At 42.0% G+C, this 26,909-nt stretch overlaps 1 protein-coding gene across 1 annotated transcript in view; it reads left to right on the top strand.

The window, feature by feature from the left end:
• RYR3 (ryanodine receptor 3) overlaps positions 1-26,909 on the top strand; it is a 472,085-nt gene that overhangs the window by 79,861 nt on the left and 365,315 nt on the right. Inside the window, exon 3 of the mRNA XM_087815056.1 lies at positions 5,360-5,515. Coding sequence (XP_087671182.1) covers positions 5,360-5,515 — 156 coding nt within the window. The remainder of the gene's footprint in view (positions 1-5,359; positions 5,516-26,909) is intronic.

Consider the following 26,909-nt stretch of genomic DNA (forward strand, 5'->3'; position numbering starts at 1 on the left):
ATGAACATGGACGTGGTTCCCTCTGAGCGCCCTGCTTGTTAAGTCTTGTCTGGTTAGCTAAGTGATTTATCTTGAGGACAGCTCGCCTTGAAATTGAGTTCTTATCTGGCCTGCCGTGCCTGTCCCCTGTGGATGTCTGGTCCACCTATGTTGTCATTCAGGGACACAGACAGTTTGAATTTATGACTTTCCTCCAGCGCCTGGAGGGATGGAGGTGTTGTCTGAAGTGATCTCATACTCAGTTGTTGGCCCACCTGAGTGATTCCGAAAGCTGGGCTCGTTCAGGCTCAGAACAGCACACCTCGCTCAGGAGCCTGGGCAGGCCTTTGGGGACTGCACTCATTTAAACTGAAAGTTGGAAAATATATCCAGTCTGGATGGGTGGGAAGTGGAGCACCTCCAACCCCTTTTGTGTTCTGTGGCTGACTGACAGCTTGAATGGCACGTATGACCCATGCTTTTCACCTCAGGGGTCTGTTTGTGACCTCCGCCCACCTGAAAGCCACTTTGCCTACTCTTTGGTAAAGCAGTGGGACTTAACCACAAGCTCTCCACTGCCTCAACTCCTCTCTCTCTAGATCAGAAATCTCAAGCCCATATGATCACATGGCCAGACAGATGCCACAGGAGTGAGACAGGACAGTGGAAGACACACTAGGAGTGCTGGGGTCTGTGGCAACCTGGAAAACAGGTGTCTCATCTACAGGGACACCTGCTGCTTCGCTCCAGCCAGTTGTTACTGAGAAGGAACTCGAGACCAAAGAGTTTCAAAAGATAGTGTGTACAAAATATTATATTAAAATCTCCTGATTTTATATGTTGACAACAGATTCATATTTTTAAAACTCTGTTTGAGAAAGATGAAAACTTCTATGGGCCAGATAAGGTCTGGACTGCCATTTCTGATCTCTCTCAGCAGCAACCTCTTTCTCAGTCTTTGGGCCTCTGTAGCCCCCCACCCCCACCCCTGCTTCCCCCTGCTGTACATTAGCATGTATGAGGGACCTGACCCTGATATTGGGGCTCTCTGGTATCAGTGAGATAACAGGTGACCTGAGTCTAGAGTCCTAGGGAGAATTTTGTCTTTCACCCATAGACCTCTCATTCCACAGGAAACACTCAGATAGTCACCTTCCTCTTTCAACCCCCTTTATGGACTTTGAAACTCAGAAGAGGAATGCTTACATGGCCAATAACACAGACCAAGCTCTTTATTTCCTTGGTCTAAAAACTAAGCCAGATAGATTCTATTAATACTGTTATAATAAGGCAAGGAATAATATCTGCAGCAAAATTGGAGCTTATATATCCCAGAGAAGGGAACATGATGCATGTGATTTTTATGATATATCAAAAGCCTGGTATATCAAATATAATACTTATGTAATAGTATAATCTATTTGCACTCTTTCCCTAGTATTCCATCAAGATAAATATTCAATTAAGGGCTCCTTAAAGAATTATTTTTTATGAACTTAAAGTAGCTTTAAATAAAATGTATGACAAACACATAATGTTTACAGAAACGATCAAGGGAACTACCTTTGTTGAAAAGATTTTGTTCAGTTGTATAGGCCAAGTGATGTCAGTGGTCAAAGCCAAGTTGATAGGTTTTGTCTGTGGGTGTCTGGCATACTGGACCTCAGCGTAGCAGCAGTGAGAGGAATTGGTGACTTAGTTATATTTTTATTCTCAAAAACATAAGTCATGGACTCTGTGAGTGGTGTTCGGCAGCCCCCCATTCAGAAAAATGGGGATCAGAGTCAAAGGGGTCAACAATAATGAGGTCACTGACAATTTGGATAGTATTAGATGTGCTATCCTGATAGGTCTTCAGATGGTAAACGCATCCATAATAGTTTCACTGTGTGCAAAGGGAGCGAGTTCTCTGTGCGTGTGATTTTGGGGAGAGGGATTTGTCCCATGCCATTCTCACCCAGGCAGGCAGGGCTTCGGTTGCCTCCTGTGAGAGGGGTGGTGGCACTCGGAGCCACAGAGCACTGTGGCAGGGATTGCAAGCTTGTTAGTCCATTTAAGGACAACAGTTATGGTACAACTTAAGGACAACATTTATTAAGCACTGTGTTGTTCCAGTTTAATAAATTAGTGGATCTAGAATCAAGCCCTCTTTCCCTATATTCAAAAAGACCCCCTGAATTGTTTGTGAGCCACAGCTGCTCTGCCTGTACCTTCCCAACCCCACAGCAGGGAGAAAAGTGACATAGCAGTGGAGCAGAGGAAGCCTGAAAGAAAGATACAGCTATTTCATTATAGTTACAGCTGTGGCTATGGGGATAGATGTACACACACACACATATATATGTACAATCAAATCCTACTCTCCCTTTTTAATCAACTTCTAAAATTGAAGCCTGACAAACAGAAGTAGGCACATATTGTAACAGTATAATGAATTACCACAAGGTCCATGTACCACCCAGGCCAAGAGATTGAGTATTATCAAGGATCCCCAAACACCTCCCATGCTCCTCTCCTCCCCCCCCAAAGAAAACTCTCACCTGACTTGTAACCTCATGGATAAGTTTTCGAGGTTTTAAACTTTATTTAAGTGGAATTGTGTTTGTATTGTTTTGTGTCTGAATCCTTCCACTCAAGAGTTGTATTTGTGAGGCCCAAACACATTAATGCGGATTCTAACACTAAGGTAACCAGGCGTAACCCGGGACCATTCTAGTTTGTTACTGTCTTGTAATTACTGGACATTCTTGAAAGTGCCCTGATTTGTATAATCATTGAATGACCCTCGCTACCTACCTACCACCTTCTTCCCCTTGCCCTCCAGGCTGCCCTGTGTAGCTTCTTTTCCTCCAGAGCCCACCCCCAGGGATGAAGGTAACTGATTGGACCTGACCCCTTGCATTCGGGTGCTTGGGAAGCAGGGGAAGCCCCAGCGATTCCTGCTCAGAGGCCTGGGAGAGCTGCGGAGGGCTGAGTTCCCCACTAATGAGAACCTCCTTCATAGGACCCCCTCCTTCGTGGGGAGCTGTGCAGAGCCAGGTAAGGGAAAAGGGCGGATTTGTGAGGCAGTGGAGTAAAGGTGCTTGATTTTTCAGTCTTAAAACAAAAGTTGGCTTCCATTGGGGACCGGTGTTGCTCAAGTTACCATCGCTCTTTCCCTTTCTTCCCCCCAACTGGATTCAACACTTGAAAGCTATGGCCTGAACAGGAAAAAATATTCTGTGAACCTTCTTTTGTAAAATTTTAATACCCCTCCCCTTTTCTTTTAACCTCTGCTCTCTGAACTACTGTTTGGGCCAATGATAACCATCTAAAGGCAAGGTACCTTGGGCAGGTACATTTTAAATAAACAATTTGCAAGGCCAGCAGCGTGCCTTCACCACCGCTGTGATCTGGTCACCCTGAAATGACTGTTGGCTCTGTGAGAGAGGTTGTCTGTCTACCAGGACATGAAGGCATTAGCAACCCAGGCCCAAATATGAACTAGGGCTCTTCTCTGTGCTGCGGGAGAGGCGTGTTCCTGGAGAATCTTATATAGAAATGTCTTCTGCTCAGTTATCATGAGGTCTTAAGAATAGTACTGCTCTGTTGGGACAACCATCCTGAAGGGTAATAGAGTTTAGAGACCACTGGACGCCTCCCTTGAAGTGATGGCAGCACTGACTTACATGCATAGAGCACTTTTTTAAAAAGTATTTAATTTATTTAAATAAAAATAAAAACTTCACTCATTTCTTCCACCCTGCACCTCTAGCAACCACCAATTTGTCCTCCATGGTTTTTTTGTGTTGTTTTTTTTAAGATTCCACCTATAAGGGAGATCATATGGTATTTGTCTTTCTCGGTCTGACTTATTTCACTTAGCATAATGCCCTCAAGGTTCATCTCTGAAACTAATATAAAATAATTTTAAACATCAAGTGTAGTAGAAAAATAAAAATAAATTAAGAATATATATATCATCATTTATCCATTTATCCATCAATGGAGCACTTTTAACTTCTCAAAACTCATTCAAAAAAGTATTACTTTTAACTTTGCAGTAATAGCCTTGGTTAGGATGGGTGTAACTTATTGTCTCAGGTATCTGATTCCACAAGTTCACTTTATATAGTGCACGAATTTAAGCCACCTGGTCAGCTCCTGCAACTGGTCTCCTGAAGATCATATTCAGCTCTGTCCCTCTCCCCAGCTGAATACTGGTAGCCATTGCAACGATTATATGAAAATTCTAGAGTTTCTGACCTGTAGGATAATTTTTTATGTGGTAAAATGTTCACAATATTTTACTTGAGGAAATGGGTTACAAAACAGCATGTTTAGAGTGATGCCATGTGGAAAAAAAAGATCGTCCTACTTCTTTAAGACCAAGAAATATTTTTCCTTAAGACCAAGACAGGTTTTTTTTTCATAGTTTAACATTTTTGAACTAAGGATAACATCTTACAATGTGTGCTGCACCTGACAAGCTCTTATATGGATGGTACATCTTATATTTGATTAGCATCTTGGAATTATTATGATGCCTCTCTCAAATCTATATCTAAATAAATTGAATGCTATCCACCAAAATATTAACAGTGATTATCTCTGGGTGGCGGACTGTGGGGATTTAATTTTCTTTCTTTTTATTTGTATCTTTGGTATTTTTCAAATTTTCTAAGCAAATGCATATTAATTTCAACAATGACTTTTTAAAAAGATAGTATACAATGCCCAAGGACCCCTTAATCAGGACAGTACACTCCACCAGAGAAAGAAGAGTTTCTTCCTCATGACTATATAAAGTGGAGGGTGGAGAAGAGAAGCATCTGCCCAAATCTTCTGCAGGAATGGTTAAAGTATTTAGGGAGAGGCTGGTTTCGGGGAAAGTAAAGGGAAATCGGTTTAAATGTTGTATTTCAAGGACATTTTCGTGGTCATGGATATTTCTGTACAGTGTAGGAATATCAGATAGGACAGAAATAATAAGATACTAAGGAATTTATACTTGCTCTGTGGTTGATTTGTTCACAAGTGCCTTCCTAAAAGAACAGGGAGACTGTAACAGTTTCCGTTTTATACACCACTGAAGGGGTCTGATTAGTAAATGGCAGTGAAATTTAGATTTCCAAATTGGGTTTTCACTCCCAAGATGTTGAAGGTACAAAGGAAGCTTTCATAAACCGGTTGCTTTCATAAACCATCAAATATGGGAAAAGTGTTAGCCACGCGATTCCCTTATAATTGTAGAGTCACCGTCTGCCTGGATAAAGATCCTTTATTTCTCAGCTTGCCCCAGACCCCTGCTTTAGAGCCTGATTTACGGTGGAAATATAGACAGGCTGCTGTTGTTTTTGCTAATACTAGGCTGAATATTAAACGGCTCTGCTGGACTTAGGCCACCAGCTTCCACGATGATCCGTTCAGTGTAAATCCTGCACGGACTAAGGACATGTCAGCCAGAGCTGCCCTGCGGCAGGGGCGCCAAGGACTCCTGCTCAAGGACTCAGAGATGCGCTGCGGGGATATCAAGTTTGTGTCTTGTCAGGTCTCGGTAGGACTTGGTGCTATTTGTTGTTATGAAATCATATGTCGGATCCTGCTGACACTAATTAGGTTGACCGTGGTGCCTGCCGCAGAGATGCGAGCAGCTGTGAGCTCACCACAGATGGATATGGATGGGCAGTGCCAGCCCCAGTCACGACCCTGCCATGAGTGACCAGGTCCACCGTCAAATGACTAGAGACAGAATTATTAACGACACGTTGCTTTGGTATGCTATTTTAGTTTGCGTCTTTATTGCAAAGCAGTGTAGAAATGAATGAGTGGCTGGAACCGCTGGTTTGGACATGAGCAATCTCGAAGACTTTGTTTCTGAACCAGGACTTTATAAGGAGGTTTGAAACCCGCTAACTGAAGCAAGATTTCTTTAGCATAATTGTTTATGGTGGTATTTACTTTCTAACCATGCGTAGGTAGCCGATTAAACCAGTTTGTGATAATGCCTTTCCTTTTTTATAACCTTTGAGCCAGTATCTTTAGTTAAATTGATAAAATATTTGGGTTTGTGAAGACAAGCAAGTCTAAACTCTAAATAAGATATATGCTTAAAGGCATGAAGCTAGCTTTGAAAACTAGGAAGAGAAATGTTGAGATTTGATTTTTTTTTCTATTGGTGGATGTCAGATGTTTTGGTAATCAAACAGATCAACTGAAATACTTTAGAAGAGTCAATAGTACATTTGATTCAGTGATGTATATGCCTGGTACATATTAAATAAAAACATCCTTAGTATATAAATATATATACACATAAGCAAGAAATGAAGATGTGAGTATTTCAATAGGTTTGATGAGATTTCTGAAGATTCTTCTAGCTCAAATTGTAAATTTCACTATAGAATAATAATTCTGTGACAAAACTCTCAATCAATATGTATGGTGCATTGACCTAAACTAAAGTAATTTTAGAAAATATAAAATGAATTATTTTTTCTTTTTTCAGTGAAGTTAAGTCATAATTTTGTCTCCCATCAGCTTCATGGCCAATAATTATATTCAGGTATTTTTGTATCTGTGACGTATAACACTGAACTTAAAGGGTTAATAAGACTAATCTATCTGTGTGTATAATCCAGCCCATTGCTTTCTCCAGCTTCTTCAAAAGATCTTCACTCTTAGTTGAATTTGGCTGAGTTTGTCCTTAAAGTAAGTCTTGGATGATTTCCAAATTATAGCCAGAAGAGAGACTCTTAGCCAGCCATAATTTTAAAGAAGTTGTAAAAAATAAATGCAATTGCCAAAAAAGCATATGGAATATCTTGTCAACTCCAAGATAAACAGTTGTTTTGTGTGGATATTTCTCACGTTTAACAGCAGGCCACATGTTCCCATTCTTTCAGAAGTGTTTGCCTCTCCCTTTCAGGGGTGATGGGGAGGTAAAACGACAGTTCGCTTGCATCTGGAGTGGCGCCTTTCGTTAGTAGAAATGACGACAGGCCATAAAATCAATATATTACTTGCATTGCTGTTTTTCAGCTTTTGCTGTTGACTATAAATGATGAAACATATTGATGATCGTAAAAGGGAAGGAACTCATTTTTATTGAACATTTACAAGTTCACGTGCTCATTTAATCTTCATAACATTTCTTCATGGTAAATAGTTATCCCTTCTGAACCAATTAAAACAATGGGCCTGAAACCTACTAAGTAACTTGGCCAAGGTCACACAGATGGGGAGAGGGGCTGTGATCTGAGACTAAGTTTATCTGATCCCAAAACTCAGGCCTGTAGACCACTCTCTTTAGCCGGCTGGTTGGTCATTCATGGTACAGCTATCATTGAAATAGCTAATTCACTTAGCACAATTAGCATATCAACAAAATAGGTACCTAATTATGATTTTAAATGAAGAATGACTACTCACTTCTGGTCATTACTTTTAACTGTCAGAATTGGAAAAACACTAGGCTTGATTCACTGTTAAAAGTGTACAAACCAAGCAAATTATTTAAAAACAACAACAAACAACACAAAGAGTATTAACCACTATTACAAAGACTTAAGGCAAATGAAAAATAGTTAAAAGTCTCTAATAAAAGTATAAACAAGGCTGACACTCATTAAACTGATTTTTGAAAGGTATAGACCAATTTTTGTTCTTTTAGACAAAACATATACCTTTAATCTATACATAAAATCTTTATGTTTAAAAAATCTGTTTTTTTTTGATATCAGACATCAAGTATCCTGGAGGATACTTGGAAACAGAATGAAAAGAGCATGAATCCTTAAGTCAGGTGACCAAGTTTAAGTCCTGGTTCTGTAACTAACTAGCTGTGTGACCTTGGGCAAATGACAATCCTGGGAAGCCTTTGTTGTCTCATTTGGGAGGTAGGAATGAGAACACCTTGAGGTGGCCCTAGTGAGATAATGTTTATAGAAATATTGTAAATGTATAATGTATTCTCTGAATCAAAGGTGATGATTTGGGGGGGGGGGCTATCAAACATACAAAAGAAAACTTCGGTCTTGGGTATTTCTCATGCAAGAGGTGGCTTAGTGCTCTGAGCAAGCAGCCATGGCTGTTTTTCGTTTTTTAAGGCTGTGATCCTGGCATCAGAGAGAGGCTCTAAACCACAGTCCTGACACACTGCATTGAGTATGTGGCTTGGAGCTTACCCAGGTAAGATGTGACCTTCTAAACTGTCTTGTGTTCACTCCCTAGGGATGTTCCCTAAGCCTTTTCACTGAGTTACTTGGCTAAGATGCCAGGCCAAGGGCAAGATTCTGGGACTATGGTAGGTTTATCTTGGCTTTCGTAGTAGAAAGAAAGCGGGCTGAACAAATCTGAAGAACCATGAAATCTCTCTGGTGTGCTGATATGTTCTTTTAGCCTGTATATATTATGTGTTCAGCAGTTTCTCCAATAGAAAGCATAGTGGTCAGCTCATTTGATAGACCGATGCCTCTCTGATCCAAGCAGGGAAGGCCTGTAGGTAGTAATGCTGTATGTTAATGATGGTCCTTCACTTGCAAGTGTCAGAAACCCAACTCAAATGAGCCTATAAAGAGGAAAGCTTATTTGCTAATGTAACTGGATAGTCACAGCCATGGTGTTGGCTTCAGACCCCGTTGATAGGAAGATTCAGATGATGTCATCAGACCTCTGCTCTGCTTCCTTTGGTTGGCTCTGCTGTTCTCTGCTCCGTTTTCAGGCAGGCTCTCTCTGTGCGGGCAGAGAGACCCACAGTGGCTCCAGGCCCCTGGCATCCTCACCACTATAGAACGTGTCCTGGTTCTATAACTAACTAGCCGTGTGGCCTTGGGCAAATGGCAACCTTGGGAAGCCTAGGTTGCCTCACTGAGAAGATAGGAATGATAATACTTACCTGGAGAAAAGAATGTCTTCCTCTCTTCCCCACCATCCATATTAATTCTGAAAAGGACCCTTAACAGCCCTGTTTCGGTCATGCGCCTACCTTTGAACTAAGCAGTGGACCTAGAAGGATGTGTTATTCTGGCCGTTCCACCTGAGCTGCCAGCTCACTCCTGTGTCTGGAAAGGGGGTTGGGGTGCAAAGAGTATTAGATTGGTTCATTAGAGCACTCTCTGTGCTTTGGCACGGATACATGGAAATAGGAGTCCCATTGGATGCCAAGGAAATGCTTTCTTCTCATTGCCACTTTCTCTGATTACATAGGCGATTAGGGAGGAAGGAGTCTCAAGGAGTGCACCAGCTGATAACAGATGGGCCGGCTCCCTTTGGCCCGACTGCTGGGCCTTTTGTGTTCCAGGTCTGCTCTCAGGAATCCTCCGACTGTTTTTCCCCCACCTCTAACCTCACCCCACTTTCATAAAACCTCTGTCTGTGATCTGTTCTCATCAGCCTGTCAGTGAAATTTTGCCCAAATGAGACTTAATTGCCTCCCAAGAACATTTACATTGGAGATTTTTTCGAAGGTAAGCTTTTAAGAGCCAAGGAATAAAGAATTACCATGAAACAATGGACAGAAGGTCTCTATTTGAGGGTGAGGCAGCCCTGTCCTGCAAGTCCTCAAATAATACAGGGCAGGCAGCCACCTAGTCTGCTGCAGGCTACAGTCTCCAGCCCTGCGTCCTGAAGAATCTGTTTGGACATAGCTGAAAGATAAGAGTGGAGAACCACCTCAGGCCAGTCCATTGATCCCTTCAACAAATGTTTCTTTCCTTTTTTTTTTTTTAAATATATCTTTATTGATTTCAGAGAGAGGAATGGAGAGGGAGAGAGAAAGAAAGAAACGTCAATGATGAGAGAGTCATTGATTGGTTGCCTCCTGCACGCCCCTGCTGGGGATTGAGCCCCCAACTCTGGCATGGGCCCTGATCGGGAATCAAACTATGATCTCCTGGATCCTAGGTTGATGCTCAACCACTGAGCCACCTCTGGCCAGGCAACAAATATTTCTTTCTTTTTTTTTTTGTTAAATATATATTGATTTCAGAGAGAGGAAAGGAGAGGGAGAGAGAGAGATAGAAACATCAATGATGAGAGAGCCATTGATTGGCTGCAGCCTGCAACCTGGGCATGTGCCCTGACCGGGAATCGAACCCTGATCGCCTGGATCCTAGGTCGACACTCAACCGCTGACCCACGCCCAGCTGGGCAACAAATGTTTCTTAAATTCCAAACATGTGCCAGGTTCCAGTCCAGGTTTTGAGGATACCTCAGTGAATGAAACAAAGTTCTTGCCCTGATGGAGTATTTGTTTTAAGACAGGAGAGAGAGTGACAATAAATAAGAAAGTAAATGGATATGTCAGAAGATAAGTAAAACAGTCACACGGGTAGGCTGTGTGTGGGGGAAGGGACGAGCCTCACTGGACAAAGACCTGGTGGAAGAGAGAGAATGAGCCTAGAGATTTCTGCAGAGACAGTTTCAGGCAGAAAGAACGGCAGTGCGTGGTTCTGAGGTGGGCAGTGCTTGGAGACAGAGGAACGGCAGGTGGGGCATGGGAGCCAGGTTGGAGGCCACCGTGAGGATTTTGGCTTGTACTCTGACAGAGATTTGAAAGCGCAGGAGAGGTGATGTGCCATCTCACCCCATACCAACACCTGAGTTGGGTAACTTTGACTTCGTGTCATTAGATGGAGTTGGATGGGCGTCACATAGCTTCACACTCACTAAGTAGAAACCTTGATCCATGGTAGCGAGAGAAAATGGTGGGGTCTGTAGAAAACGAGTGTAAAATCTGGACAGAAGCGTTTACTCCCAGTGTAGCCACTGGATTCCAGGGTAACCTGTGCTGTGTGTCTGAGTATATCCTGCAGTGTGTGTTCTTTTCTTTCCCGTTTCCCTCAGAAGTCAAATCTAGTAGTGCTATTCTATACAGCATTGCTTGGAGTAGGGTTTCCAGATTAAGGGGGGGAAAAAAAGGACAGCCAGTTAAACTTAATTTTAGATAATAACTTTTAAGTATAAGTATATCCCAAATGCTGTGTACCATTTTATATTTTATCTGGCATCCCTACTGGGCAGAACAGGCATCTATAATATTTCTGGTCTGAACCTCAATTGCTGTTCCTTTGGAATGGAAAAATGGATCTTTAAGATTTACAGTCATCTACTTAGAGTTATCTATGTCTAGAAATGTGCTCCTCACAGATCCAACAGAAACCCACACTCTGTGCATGTGTCCCCAGATGGGGCTAAAAAACAACCTAAGCATCACTTTTTCATAAGGCAGCAGGGGTCTACTTTTTGACTGCTAACCAAGGGCCTTTCTGTCTGCCAGCCCTGACAGGCAGAGAATGTCCAGTTATCCAGTTCACCTGGCCAGTGGCCTAGGTGACTGCATCCTGCTTAGCAATACAGGAAGATTTTCTTGTCCCAGGACATTGCCTAGAGTCCCCTCTGTGCAGCTCTTTTCTCTCTGGCACTGGTCTCTCCAGATTTGTAGCTCCGTTTTTCTTTTCTCAGGCTCCCCCGCGTTCCCCCTCCCCATGTCCCCACAGGCAGAGAACTGGGGCAATTGTAGGGCTCACCGGCCTTCCATGCCTGATGGTCAGTGTCTTGAAAACCTTCGTTTCATATACAGCATCTTCCTTTTATGCTGTTGTTGTTCCAGGCGGGAGCATAAATCTCCTCCTTTTATTTCATTGTGACCAGAGGTGTACAAGAGACAGTATTTTAGGAATTGCTCACTCCTGGAGTTCTAGCTGTGTCTAAAAAAAAAAGACAACCCAAAACAAAACAAAAAACAACTGAATTTAAAGAATTTACCTTGTAGAGTAAGAAGGCCTGGATTGGAGGAAGATTGCTACCCAAGAGTCTCCTGAAAGAACCAGAGTCCAGTTATTCATTCTTTCATTGTTTGATTTTCCACATGGGAAAATTGTACATCCCCTGCATAAACACAGTCTGGGGTTTTGTGTACAGTGATAAATGATAACCGGAGGCACCGTTTGTAGCCAGAGGCTCATATAAGGCAGCCCCCTGGGAAATACACGTCACAGCACTGATTAAGCAGGCATTTGGCCTGATCTGCTAGCTCATCAGACTTGGTGACATTATTGCTCCTCATGTATTTTTAAATCACTGAACACGATGCTTTGCTTCTTTGGAACACTTGGCAGGGCTCGGGCTCCCAAAGTTGGAATCATCTGAAAGGAATTGAAATGCATAGGCAGGTAGCCTCCACAGTGGAAATTAATTATCCACTACGTGTCAAGATGTTGAAAATGATTTGTTGCAAGTTTAGACAAACTTTTTATCACTAAAGTTCACCATCATTATTCAAACACAGGACCAGCCATCCACAGTGGATTCAAGAAGAAAGGCTTGTCAGGCGAATAAAACCAGCTACTCGGAAAGCAGGGAGCATTGTGTTTGTTTCTGGTTGCCTTATGTTCATCTAATTGTCAGAGAGAGTTGGAATTGAGATATAAAGGCCTCTCAGAGGAGTTTCTTCTCCACTGTAAATTCTTTCAGCTTCCGAGTGATGGGGTGGTGCCCCCCCGCGCCCATATACATAGCACAGCAGTGGGTGGAGGGCCACCCACTGTCCAGCCCTGGCTCAGAAGCTGATCTCCGGCTGGCACCACAACTTCTCAGCCCCCGTGCCTGGGTTTTTCTTGCTCTGGATGTTTGAAAGTCTGCTTCCCTAGTGTTTAAGTTGCCTTGCTGAGCCCCTGAGAAAAGTTATGAGATGTCCTGATTAAATATAAATGACTTATTGTTCTTGCCTCTACGCAACACGTGGCCATCACGTTGGCTCCTTTGGGGTATTAAGTAGTGCAGGGAAATGTGCTTCCTGCCTTTAAGAATTATGAAGACAGACATCTGTAATCACAAGTCTCGAACACTATGAATCCGTGTATATTCTATTGAAATGTACATAGCGAGAGGGGTTAATGTGGCCACGTATGGACCTGAGAAGGATTAATGTGAAAGGCTGGGCTAGAAAAGGCAGATGCAGGGCGGTCAAGCCGCACCACCTGCTCTCTGGGCATGCTCTGTCTTCAAAATTATTATTTTTTAGTTATTTGCTAATTTGGCATGGCTGCCAAAATCCAAATCCTAAAACTTGCCACAGCACCAACTTTACGTTGAGTTCATTTCACTTACCGCCCGCACACAAACGATCGTGCTTTCTGAGCAGCTGTGTCTTTGTTAGAAGACTGTGCTTCCAAGCAGGTCTTTACTTTCGGTTGTTCAGGGATGGCTTCTCACGCGTGCACGGCGCCGGTGGCATCGCCTCAGCAGCAAGCGTCGAGAGCGGGGAATCTGCCAGACCCTTTGCAAATGCCTGGTCTGTCTTGCCTATCTTGTGGATGTTTTCTCTGGTACTTAGCTCCATAAAGACATTTTAGAGCTAAATTAACCCCCATGAAAGAATTTGTCACAGTTGTCTGTCGAGAAATCTCATATTACTGTGAATGTAATATCGAATTTATGTTTCTCGTGTGTAAATTACACCTGTTGTTGCCATTCTTGAGGCTCCTTAGTGAACAGTTTCTAAGTCACTGAGAGTAGTTACTTAGGCATAGAGATTATAAAACGACCATTGAAGTGAAATAGACCTATTTCCCTTCTAGACACAGTTATGGGCCCATAGAGTCAGTTTCAGGGGCAGGAATGCAGCTTTTCCATTTAGGAACCACTTTGGCCGGAGACCGGGAAGGCCACGGGTTGTTCTGGGCACTGACTTGCTGGTGACCTCTTCCAAGTGCCAGAGGTATGTTCCCGAGCTGGATCTGGGCTCTGATGCCATTCCTCCCAGGGGAGCAAGCTGACAGCGGAAACCCCGGCTCTCTTTATGGCCCTGGGAGAGGCAGCAGGTGGTGGTGTGTGAGTTTCCATCAGATAACTTGGTTGTCACTGGTAGGATCACATTGCAGCCACCCTAATGTCTGTGCTTGTTAGCAGAGGTCTCCCTGCCCTCTGGGGAAAGGAGAGGAAAGCCCTGTGGTTTCCCTTCAGGGCCCAGAGATTGTCAGCAGGGCTCAGGAGGATGGGACTGGGACCTTGTCCTTCACGACTGGGGATGCACAGGTTCAGTTATAGCTCTGATGCTGAGTGGTGTGGCTAAATCAAGCTCCTCCACAGTGGAATTTTCAGAACTGTCCTCGGGTTTGCATGTTTCACACCCTCCCACTTCAGCAGCTTCCTGTTTGCAAACAGAGTTGCTTGTTAAATGGAGAAAACCAAGTTTGTAGGCATTTGTGTCAGGGAGAGGGGGAGGAAAGCCAGTCTTTCTGGAGGGAGGCAGCTGGGGTTGAGTCTTGATCAAGAGAAAAAGATTCTGTTCAAGAAAATAAGATTCCCTAGGCCAGTTTGTCCATCTTGATTGCTGTGCTCTTTTTGAGGATAGGAACGGTCTGCCCATCTCTGAGCCTGAAAGGCAAGTGTACCATCTTGATAATTGTGGTTTTTAGTACAGATACTATTTTTCATAGAAAAAAATGACTCTCTTCTTTTGAAGAGAAAAAGAATGGTGTCTGTGCAACCATTCGTGCTACTTCTGGTTGCGGGGGGCTGTTATGCCCCGTAAGAAAAGAAAGGAAGGGTAATGCGTTTCCCAGGAAACGGTAAAAACACATTTGTCTTTTCCCCAAACTCTTCTCACTAATTTAGATGATTCTCAAAAGTCTGTGTCTCAGGCAAGAGTTCATCATATTTTAGCAACCTTCTCAATGGATGAACATTAGAAAGAGATGCTCTCCATGGTAAGTGTGGTTTCCAAATACATGAAAGAACTCTGAAATCCAAGTAAGTAATAATTACAGTGCAGTGTGTTAAGTGCTGTAATAGAGAAGTGTTCTGGTGCTTAGGAGCAGAGATGGCAGTGAGACGGGGGATGGCCACTGCAAGTCAGGGAGCGAGGAAGGCTTGGGGAGGAATTGCCACTTGAACTAGACTTTAAAGAAAAAGTAGAAATGGAACAGATGGAGAAATGGGAAGAGCATATTTTAGGTAGTGAGAAAAGCATGAAGGAAGACAGCGAAACATGAAAGAGCTGGACATAGGCCAGAGGTGGGAGCAAGTAGAATGTAATCCTGGAAGGACTGGGAAACTGGGCTTTAGTCTATAGAACAGATCCTATGGGATAAACTAGGCTATAGGGATATGGCATTGGAGGGTTTTGAGCAGGAGGTGTCATCAGATGTGTATTTTAAGACAACTAGTTCTGGCAGCAATACAGTTATGTCACTGGGAAAGGCAAAGACAGAAGCCCTCATGAACAAGGCCGTTGTCAAGAGACGTGAGAGCCTTAACTTCTTGGTATAGGTGTAAAGACAAAGTGATACATTAACTAAATATTTAGATGGTGTAGAAAACAGGATTTGGAAGTTGAGGTGCTTGGAGGAATCAGGGCAGTCCGCTAGCATGGTGAGGGCAGAGCCAGAAGGCAGTGAGTTAGGGAGTGAGCAGAGTGAGGAAGAGGCAGCCATGAGGATAGATGACTTTTGGAAATGACCAAAAGCTTAAAGGTGCAGGAAAAGGCAGGAAGGTGAGGAGCCTTTGGTGGGAGGAGATGGGGGTGGTGTGCAGTCATCCTGCTCTGTAAGCTTCATGCTGAGGGAAGCTTAAGGCTTTTGGTGGGCAGGAGGGTAGGACCCTAAGTAGAAAAAGAGAGAGATATAAGAGCAAGGGGAAAATTAGCAGGGAGAGGTTCCTGAGTAGACATAGGCATGGTCTCAGAATCAAAAATTAGGTAAAAGAGAGAAGTCAAATTTGAAAAACCCACTGTGACAAACGGGGGCTCCAAAATCCCTGTTCTATCTCTTTTGGTAGCAGGGGCCCAGCGGACTTGGAATTCTCCAACTTGCAACAAGCATCTTAGAGGTGTCAGTCCTGCTCCTGCTTGCTGTGGACTTTCCTGGAAGGGGCTAGGAATCTGTTTCAAGTAGGAACATTAGTATTGGGTATTGGAGGTGGGCTCACTGCCACAGTGCAGTCAGTTGGATATTGGACTCGACTGTCTCCAATCACAGACACTGAGCTCCTCCTCCCTCCCTCTTTCTTTTAATTTTTTTATTGATGTGCTTTCCTTTGGACTTTAGTTTGAAAGTTGTAAGGAAATAAAGTATGCTTCTGGCGAAAGGCTCTATCAAATGAATGGAAATAGTACCTCTCCCTGGAAATATGACCACATAGAACGCTCACATTTTCTGGGCTTTATTATTATTTTTTTATCGACACAACTTAGGCATTAGATCTGATTGTTGCTAAGACTGCTTTTAATTCCAGAATTTTGTGGCGCATGGTTCTAAGTTGAATTGGTGCCTATTGACAAGACGGGAAGCAGCAGGAAAGCTTGACACAGCGTGTGCTGGTCGGCGAGGGCGCTGACGTCGCTGGACCGCGTGTGGACTGTCCCCAGTCGCTTTACCGGGCATCTGCAGTACCAGGACGTTTTGCCTGCATAAGCAGTGTGTGTTTCAACCCAGAATATCTGCCAAGCACACTTGAGAACATTCATATTTTGCAGCTGAAGTACAACACAGCTGGCCTCCTAAATGATTTAAAGTCTTCCTCTCCACCCTCAGAATGAAAAACTAAGACTGTTATGGTGCCTCTCAGGGAATGGAGATGCAACCTATAATTATGAATTTATCAGACAATGGGTGACTTCCCACAGCAATCCTTAACGTGTTACCCTAATACGCTTTCTCCTCTAGAGAATCCAGCCTCATTCTCAAGAATTTGAGTGGTGTGGAGCATGGAATAGGGGAAATGGATGTGCTACTCATCCAACAAGACTGAAAAAGAAAATTTGGTAGGTTTCCTTCCTACCTGCAGCTGAGCAACCCAGAGATAGAATAGTCAGAGTGTCAGGGGGACGGGTGTTCAGGTGGCCCAGAGCGCTCAATCCCCGGACCCTGTGTATCTGCCCCCACAAAGCTCAATACATTCTTGTGTGTAATGTTATTTGTGTGGGTATTTACGTTTGCCTAATAGTTCTATAGTGGCCTCTAAGAGCAAGGCAAATCTGTTGGATTTCTTGTAGGCCACTCTCTTGAGAGTTGAGGTACCTTCATCTCTCTTCTTATTTGTTCTTGCGACATCCTGACAAGGTAGAGTTTATTGTCCTCATTTTGCACAAGAGGAAGTAAGGGCACATAGAAGAATCTACCAATGAATGCATAAATAAGTGGAACAACAAATCAGTGTCTCTCCCCCCCTCATTTAGAAAAGCCTTTGGAGGGGATGGGATTACCCAGACATCAGCGGAGAGTAGAATGAGAGGGCCTATGAGAGACCCTCATGCACATGCCATATAAGGGAAGGGAAGAGAGGGAGAAGGGCCTCACAAAGGACAAATATTATATGGTTTCACTTATATGCAATGGCTAGAATAGGCAAATTCATAGAGACAGAAAGGAAATCAGTGGTTGCCAGGGGCTGGGGAGAGGGTAGAACAAGGTCTGACTGCTAATGGGTCCGGCATTTCTTTTCTTTGTGATGAAAGCGTTTTAAGACTATATGGTAGTGAAAGTTGCACACTTTCTGTGAACTCACTGAAGCCATTTAAATGTATACTTTAAAAGGGTGACATTATGGAATGAATTATATGTCAATAAACTAGTGCTATAAAAACAGAGCTTCAGTAAATCAAGGGCTTTAACTGTGGGAAAGGAAGGGTTAATGCCCGGTGGGGAGGCACAAGGATACTGTAAATTGGTGTCAGCTTTCACAGCTTTTCTAAATCCCTCAGTAATCTGGGTGAGCCCATTCCATCTCACAGAATTGCTAAAGTCTAGAAGTTTATGCTTGCAATTCAATAAATTAAATTAAAAACAACAGGCCAACATGGGAAGGACATCTCATTCCCAAACCACAAGACTGTGAAAAGTGTTTTCCTTGGTACAATAATCACAAAACAGCCACAATAGAAAAGGACTCAGAGGCATCCAAGGCTTTGAATTACCATCATTTTTTACATCACCCCTGAGTGAACAGGGTTATCTTTTTTATTTTTTATTTAACTACGGAATAAACAGAACCTATTCTTGCAAAAATGGCAATTTAAAGTCTTTTGACAAGTCAAGAGTGTTTTTTTCTGATACTGCTTCTGTGGCTTGGCCTCATCCCTGTCTCCCAGGGACCCACACCCAGCTGCTGTCTTCTTGTTGCTTCACTTCCCTAGAGCTCCCTGGGGAGTTAAAATGGATAAAATAAATGGAAGCGAGGCAAGGAGAATGCAGTCCAGCCAGCGGTGAGAGCAGGCCCAGGAGCAGCAGATTTGGAAGAGTCAGGCTCATGAGTCCATCTCAGTAATTAGTCAAGTTCAAGTTTCTGGCTCTTATGTTGGTAATGACCAGCTCTCAGTAGTGCTATTTTTTAGGCTAACCTTTTAAGTATCTGTATGCATGTGTTAAAACTGGGACCACAGGACCACAGAGGATTGAATAAGAGTCCCAGGTTCTCGCATGGGGTTAAGTCAGGGAGCCAGAGTTGAAACCCAGGGCATCAGCTGTAACATGGGTCCAGCCCTCCAGTGTGAGAGACAGGGAGCATTTGAGTGAGGACTTATGAATTGGACTTGTTGAAGGGCATACGTGAGCCTTTTCTGTCCCTGGATATGTGATCCTAGGTCTAGGCCAAGCCGCATCTTTCTGAAATGAGCACTTTAAGAGCCTGTGGGGTTCTGATGAAGTGTGCCATGACCTGTAGGTAAACTGCTCAGATTGGCCACTGAGGGTTCAGTCACGACAGAGTCCTGCTTGTTTCTTTCTGGGATGGCTCTGAAGACCAGTAAGGCACCTGCTGCCGTGTCAGGTGGCACCTGCAGGAGATAAGACCCGGGGCATCAGTCATTTTCAGGTGCTGAGTAGGGTCCAGGCTGCCACATTGGAGCAATGGCTCAGGCTTCCTCTTGGCTTATTGATAACAAGAAGTTCCCAGGCAGCACAAGAGTGAGATTTTTATATGTGTGTTTAATTCTCTGTTCCGAAGAGGATCCAGCAATAAGATCCCGTTAGCAGGACCAGAGTAGCAGGTAGAAATTCAATAAACACATCTTTAGTGGTGGTTCCTGTCCAATCAGGCCAGGGGCACCTAGCACACTTTAATTTGTAAATGGTCAAACGTTTACTTTAGGGATGTGGAATGAGTTTTCCAAGTGAAATAATGGTGTAAATGGGAGTTGTAGATTAAAAAACAATTGAGCACAGTGGAAATTAGATAAATGATGAAAAGGGGGAATCTTGGGAGCATAACAACCAGGCAGTCTCTTGAAGGGCTGGAGGAAAGGAGGTGACAGGGAAGAGGTCTTGTTTAATCTAACCCCCTTTCCAGCCATAAAGAGAGTTGTAAACTTGGGACGATGTCATGCCTAATGCTGGAATTCTCAAACCTAAAGAACTAAATGCTCACTTTAAAAAAAATTTATCTTTATTGTTGAAAGTATTACAGATGTCCCCCCCTTTTCCCCAATTGATTCCTTCCACCCTTCTCCCCCTGCCCCCTAGCCTTCACCACACTATTCACATTTAATTATGTTCGTGTAGGGATGATTAGGCTCTAATCATGCTGACCAAGATACATGGGAGTTTGTCAATCAGAGTATCGATTTGTTCATTTTTTTCTTTTGAAACATATCTTTCTGATGATTGGAAATCATCCTATTTGTATCAGTTCCACCTGTTAGGTAGAATTTCATAGTAACTTAAATATCAGATGTATTCAGAAGCAGAACAAAGAAAATGGGTGGATTTTTAAAGGAGGCTTAATTTAGTCACATAATATGTGGAAGCTCTTCTGCTTGGAAACAGACTTATTTAGTGACAAAAATAATGAAATTAAGCAATACGTTTCCATCCCCCCCATGCTCTGGTAACCTGTAACTTACTTTCTGTGCCTATGAATTTGCCTACTCTAGACAGCTCATATAAGTGGAAACAAACAATATTTGTCTTTTGTGTCTGGATTATATCACTTAGCAGAATTTTTCCAAGGATCATCATGTATCAGGATTTTACTTCTTGTTATAACTGAGTAATATTCCATTGCATGTATAAAATACGTTATATGTTTAGCCAGCCATCTGTGGATAGATGCTTGGGTTGTTCCTGTCATTTGGCTCTTGTGACTAATGCTGCAGTGAACACTGGCCTACACACATCTGTTTGAATCCCTGCTTTTGGTTCTTTTGCATAAGTATCTAGAAGTGGAATTTCTGGGTCATATGATAATCCTATGTTTAACTCTTCAAGTAACCACCAAAATGTTTTCCGCAGTGGCTGCACCGTTTTACATTCCCACTGGCAACATATGAAAATTCTAATTTCTTCGCATCCTTGCCAACACTTATTTTCCCTCTCTGTTGTTTTGTTTTACTATTTTAGCCATACTAGTGGGTGTGAAGCACAGTTTCATTGTGGTTGTGTGCCCGCTAGTTTGAGATATGCAAAGATGTTTTCTAGGGAGTAATACCAAGCTTTGAAGACATTTTTGTTCATGAGGCTTCTTAAGATATGTGTTCCTGTTTCTGCCATAGAAAATGATATTTTATTGTAGACTTGTGTTTCTAGGTTAAGACTTGTAGTTGGCACATTCTTTCAAGTTTTTCAGAGAGGCATTTGCTCTGAAATACCCTCTAATGCATTCAGGATCAATTTGCTAAAGCTGAAGCTCCTGGCTGTTGCAATATGCCTAGCTCTACACTTTCCTGCCCTGGTCCAGACCCTCCTCGTCCCTGGACTGGACGGGGGCAGCAGCCTGCCTGCTGTTCTTCCTGCCTGTGACCTCCTCTCCTTCTTCTGTGAGCACCAGCATCAGGGTCAGACCCTGGCCTGAGTCCTAGCTCTGCCACTACTAGCTGTGACACCTTGGCCGGGTTATTTAATCTCACTAGACTCTGTGTCCTTGCCTATAGAGTGGGAAAACCAGTGTCTACTTGATTGGCCTGTTGTGAGGACAATGCATGGTGAGCTCTTGCTACTTTGCTTGGCACTCAGAGCATGTCAGTAATTGTTCAGTTGAGGCCTGTTATGCAGCTTGCACTCTTACCTTTCTAAAAACCAGATATAGAACTCCTCTGTTTGAATTTCTTTGGATTTCTCGTTTCTCCAAACAAAGTTCAAACTGTTTGGCAGTCCATAAAGGGCCCTTCAGAGCCTGGGTTGCTAGCCTTGTCTGCTGCCTCACTCCTCCGCCTCAGCCCTCTGAGCCCCTGGCCAGTATAGACCAGCACATTCATGTGACCAGAGCCCAGTGCACACTCCTCCCTCTACGTGGTTGAACCTCATACAAATAACATATCCTTGGCTCTCAAGCCTATAGAAAGACCTCTTCTCTGTGAAGCCCTACCTGTTGGGCTGGTTGGGTCATGGCTCACTTATCTCTGTTACAGTAATTATCTATTGTCCATGGCTGCTTTTGCATTGGACTCCTCTGTCTGATTGATTTCATTTATCATATCTATTTATATCATGCACACTGTAGGGGTTTGATCAAGATATGAATATGGAAATTACCAAGTCATTTACAGAAACCAGCCTTTTTCCCTTCCCATATTCTCTAGCTTGCATGGCTGCTCAGACTTCTAGGGTATCTGTGTCTTTAAACTTACCTGTCTTTTCATGTGGTCATATAGTCATCAGGACAGATGCCTTAAAGGTGAACCATGGGCAAATCCTATTTGCTGCTGTTGCTCTTCACTGTGTTTTATTTATTCAACAACTTTATTGAACACCCAGTTTGTGTAAAAGTCACTTAATAGTCTCCCTAAGGGAGACGTAGAATTGTATAAGATGTTCCTGTTAATGAGCCTTCTCAAGATAAATACTCTTGCTCTCCCTGTGATTTTGAGAAATGTAAAATCTAGGATAAACTGTAGTCTCTACAATTTCCTTGAGAGGTCTTGGGAAATTCTGACTCCTCATGGCATCATTGTATTTATAAAATAGTTTATCCTGGGTGGGCAGATGAGGCCACTTGTAGTCCTGACTCAGCTCTTCAATTTCTGGTGAAATCTGAAACTAGAGAGACAATAAAAATCCTGCTGCTTGCAAGTCAAGAGGGAGATCACAATAGTTAGCAACTTAGAAATAAACACCCAATAAAATCACCCTGTGTTGCCTACAATCTCCATTGAGTCCTCTAATGCTGACTGTGTAGTCTGAAATTCTACTAGGTAGAGACTCATAATTTTGTCACTTTTTATATTTAAACAAAATGTGTGGATATGTTCCTTCATTCTTTATAACCTCCCTTCATGACTCTCTGGTCTTATAATAAAGGCTACAAATTTACTAGCATTCTTCTGAAAAGATATTAATAAAACGGGGAGGAGGTGTGAGTCAGGGGAAAAGTTCTAGTAAAAAGCAGAGGCTAAGCATTCTTTTCAAAGCTAGCCATAAAACTTAGTTCTGCACTTCTTGATAGTTAAGGCAAAAGAGAATAATAAAGTAAATATCAAGAACTCAATTAATGCTTTGAAATACTATGGTTTCAAAGCTTTGAAATTGCTCAGCTGAAAGTTTTCTTTGTTTTTAAGAAAATGTGGCGATTGTAGGCATCCACCGTGGTCCTTCATGGCCTTCAGCCATGCATCCAGATTTGAGATGAGGTTGGATCCAGCCTTGGAAGTGAGGATGGGCCTTTGATCTTGAGTTTGAAAGATAGCAGGCTACAGGCACTCACTATTCCGGGTTTTTTATCTAGTCATTAAAAAGTATTGCCCCTGGAAGTGGCACCTTGCCATCCGCTTAGTGGTAAAGGGGCACTATTTCTGTAGTAAAGGCAGTTTAGTAGGTATAAAAACTATACAACAGTTACATGGTTTATTAAATGCTTTTACATACATCTAATTGTATTCAACCCTCTCAATAACTGTCTAATGTTTTATTATCACCCACATTTAACAAGGATAAAACTGAGACTCATAGAGGTTAAGTAAATCAACAGCTGATTGGAGGCAGAACCAGGGTTGGAAACCGGGTCCTGAGATTCTCAGGGCTAATTTTTCCACTTTACCATGCTCAGCAATTATTTGCTGGGCCCAATAGTTACTGGCTAGATGTTGCCTCGGATGGATGGATGGATGGATGGATGGATGGATGGATGGATGGATGGATGGATGGATGGATGGAGGGTCTTCAGGGAAATAAGCAGAAAAGCACTGAAGTGAGTGTGGAAGTGTAGGTGTGTGAGTCAGTGGGTGTTCATTCTAACAATATAGCGGTGTCAAAGTTTAATACTCTGTTCTTTCTTGGATTTAGCTTCTGTCTCATTTTACAGAGCCTGTGTTGTAAGGTCTTTTTGATTAAGAAAGATTCAAACTGTGATGATTGGTAGTTAGTAATAGAGAGCTCTGCTCATAGCTACAATTTTGTATATTTATGAGTGTTCTCTTCGGTTCATATTTATGACTAGTATTTTTGAAAAATATATTCTGGGATGATGACAAAAGCACCCTGGATTTTATTTGCTGAAACTGGATATTGTATGATAGTGAGTCACTGAAAGTTAATTCATGGCTTTCTCTAAAATGAATATTTATCCATCTGTGCAAGGCACCCCTCACTTCTCTAAGCAGGACCAGTCACGGTCAAAGTCATCACCATGAAAGCCAGAGGTGGAAAGGGAGTAGGTCCAGATTCACTAACATAAAGCATGAAATGAGGCTGACGTTAGAGAAGTGTCATGGCTGTGTAGCCCTTCCCCTGTTCCTGCTAGGAAGTCTTATTCTGGATAGGAGTTCTGATTCAAAGAAAATAGCAAAGGCAGGTCTCACACAGACTGGAAATGCTGTCTTGATGAAGTCTTTTGAAATCCACTCTCCTTCCAGCCAAAGAGGTCTCTCTGACCTCACCTCCCCCTTGTCTATCCCAACCATCGGGTATAAGAAGCTGCCATATATTACTGTTCATTATCTTTGTAGGGTAAGCTTCCTGAGGGAAAGGCTCAGGTCTTTGTCCTTGGCTTACAGTAGTAGAAGTCCACCCTGACACTCCTGAACAATCTGGAATTTTTAGGTAAAACCTATTGTTCATCAAACAGGTAGGACTATGGTACATATCCTTCTTTCTCTACGTCTGTCTCCATCTCTGCGTTGCATTAGAGTGAATAAGCTTATTACATATCAAATGACACAGTGACAGTTAACATGTGAGCACTCAGTAATTAATAATGATAGGCGCTGTCTCAGGTTTAACAAGCTCTACTCTAAGAAGGGTTTCACTTTCTCTCCCTTAATTCCCTGCATGAAATTTGTCTTTGTGTGTGCAGATATTAAGGTATATGCTTTAAAGATTTTAATAACCCTTAAATTATTTTGGATAAACAAAATCTTCTATATTGTTGAACAAACAACAAAAACAATATACCTCTGACTCATGGTTCTGGGTCTTCCTACATCCATTTAAGACAAAGTAAAATGTCCATGTGGAAGCAAACCTTACCCTAAGTTCTTCAGGGCTTTTTTCCCTGAAGAGAAAGATGACTGGGAAAACTCAGGTCCATTCCAATTCTAAGATAATTCAATTCCTTATTCTTTTCTTTTTTTGGCATTCACATAGTCAGACCCAGTTAATCCAGAAAATTTTTTCTCTGACTTGATTTTTAAATGTGAATAATAACTGATGAATTGTAGTTTAGAGGAAATATTTTAATGAAAAAAATGTCAACAGTGTTAGCATGAGTCTATGGGGTACTATGTTAGGATTTTCACTGAAGTTGTTTTGAGATATAATTTACTTATATAACATTATATTAGTTTCATGGATACAACATAGTAACTTGAATATGTGTGCATATATTGCAAAATGATCACCACAATAAGTCTAATTAACATCTGTTACCACACATAATTACAATTTTTTAAATCTCTTGTGATCAGAACTTTTAAGATCTACTCCCTCAGGTACTTTCAAATATCCAATACAGTACTATTAACGATAGTCACCATGCTGTCATTACAGCCCCATGACATTTATTTTGTAACTGGAAGTTAATAAAATTAACTTTGACCAGCTTCTCCTGTTTTGCCTACCACCCACTCCCAACTCTGGTGACCACAAATATGTTCTCTATGTTTGAGTTTGTGTTTTTATTTCTTTTATTTTAGTTTTTAGATTCTACATATAAGTGAAATCACATGGTACTTGTCTTTGTGTGACTTATTTCACTTACCATAATGTCCTCATATTGTTGCACATGGCAAAATTTCATTCTTTTCTATGGCTGAATTATTCCATTGTGTGTGTATGTGTGTGTGCGTATCACATTTTTTTTTATCCATTCATTTATCAATAGCTGCTTAGATTGTTTCCATGTCTTGGCTATTGTAAATAATGCGGCAATGAACATGAGGTGCAAATATCTTTTTGAGTTACTGTTTTCATTTTCTTTGGATAAGTCCCCAGAAATGGAATTGCTGAATCATATTGTAATTTTATTTTAGTTATTTATTTTTATTTATTTATTGTTGAAAATATTATGGATATCCCCCATTTTCTCCCCTTTACCCCCTCCCCCCTCCTCCTACCCCTCCCCAGTTCTTCCCCTGTCTATTGCCTGTGTCCATGGGCTGTGCATATATGCTTACAAGTTCTTTGGTCAATCTCCTTCTGCCCTCCTTCCCAGTAATTTTATTTTTAATTTTTTGAGGAACCTCCATATTGTTTACCATAGTCACTGCACCAATTTACATTCCCACCAACAGTGCATAAGGATTCCCTTTTCTCCGCATTTTTGCCAGATATATGTTTGCAAATATTCTCTCTCCTTGAGTAGATTGCCTTTTAATTTTGTTAAATGTTACCTTCGCTATACAGAAGCTTTTTAGTATGATGTAGTTTCACTTTGTTTTTGTTTTTATTGCCTTTGCTATTGATGTCAAATCCAAAAACTATTGCCAAGACCCATGTCAAGGAGCTTATTGCCTACAGGAATTTTATGGTTTCAGATCTTGTGTTCAAGTCTTAAATCCATTTTGAGTTCATGTTCGTGTAAGATGTAAGATAGGGGTCCAGTTTCATTCTTTTGCCACGTGGATGTCCAGTTTTTTTCAACATTTATTGGAGAGACTTTCCTTTCCCCATTGTATATTCCTGGCATATTTGTTGTAAATTAATTGGACATACATGTATAGGTTTACTTCTGGGCTCTCTATTCTGTTCCATTGAACACTGTTTTTTGTTGGTTGGTTTGTTTTCTGTTCTGTTGTGGGTTTTTTTTTTATGACCACATCATACATTATTTTTTTTTTGTTAATCCTAACCCAAGGATATTTTTTCCGTTGATTTTTAGGGAGAGTGGAAGGGAGGGAGGGAGAGAGAGAGAGAGAAACATCAATGTGAGAGAGATACATAGATCAGTTGCCTGCCACACACACCCCTGCTGAGGTCAGGGATCGAACCTGCAACCCAGGTACGTGCCCTTGACCCGGAATTGAACATGCAACCCTTTGGTGCATGGGCCAATGCTCTAACCACTGAGAAAACTGGCCAGAGCACACAGCATACAGTTTTGATTACTGTAGCCTTATAGTATAGTTTGAAATCAGGGAGCCAGGATGTCTACAGCTTTGTTCTTCTTTATCAAGATTGCTTAGGCTACTTCAGGTCCTTTGTGGTTCCATAAAAGTTTTAGGATTGTTTGTCTTTTTTCTGTGAAAAATGTTGTTGGCATTTTTATAAGGATTGCATTGAATCTGTAGATTGCTCTGGGTAGTATGGACATTTTAACAATATTAATTTTTCCTGTCTCTGAGCATGGAATATCTTTCCATTTACTTGTATCATCTTTAATTTCATCAATCAGTATCTTACTGTTTTTAGTATCAGGTCTTTCACCTCCTTGGCTAAATTTATTTCTAGGTAAAAATATAGTCATGGGGATATTAAAGTACAGCATACGAAAAATAGTCAATAATATTGTAATAACTATGTATGATATCAGATGTGTATTAGACTTATTGGGGTGATCAGTTCATAAGTGATATAAATGTCTAGTCA

Source organism: Miniopterus natalensis, chromosome 1, assembly GCF_054644295.1.
Source record: "Miniopterus natalensis isolate mMinNat1 chromosome 1, mMinNat1.hap1, whole genome shotgun sequence".
In the NCBI taxonomy this organism is placed as follows: domain Eukaryota; kingdom Metazoa; phylum Chordata; class Mammalia; order Chiroptera; family Miniopteridae; genus Miniopterus; species Miniopterus natalensis.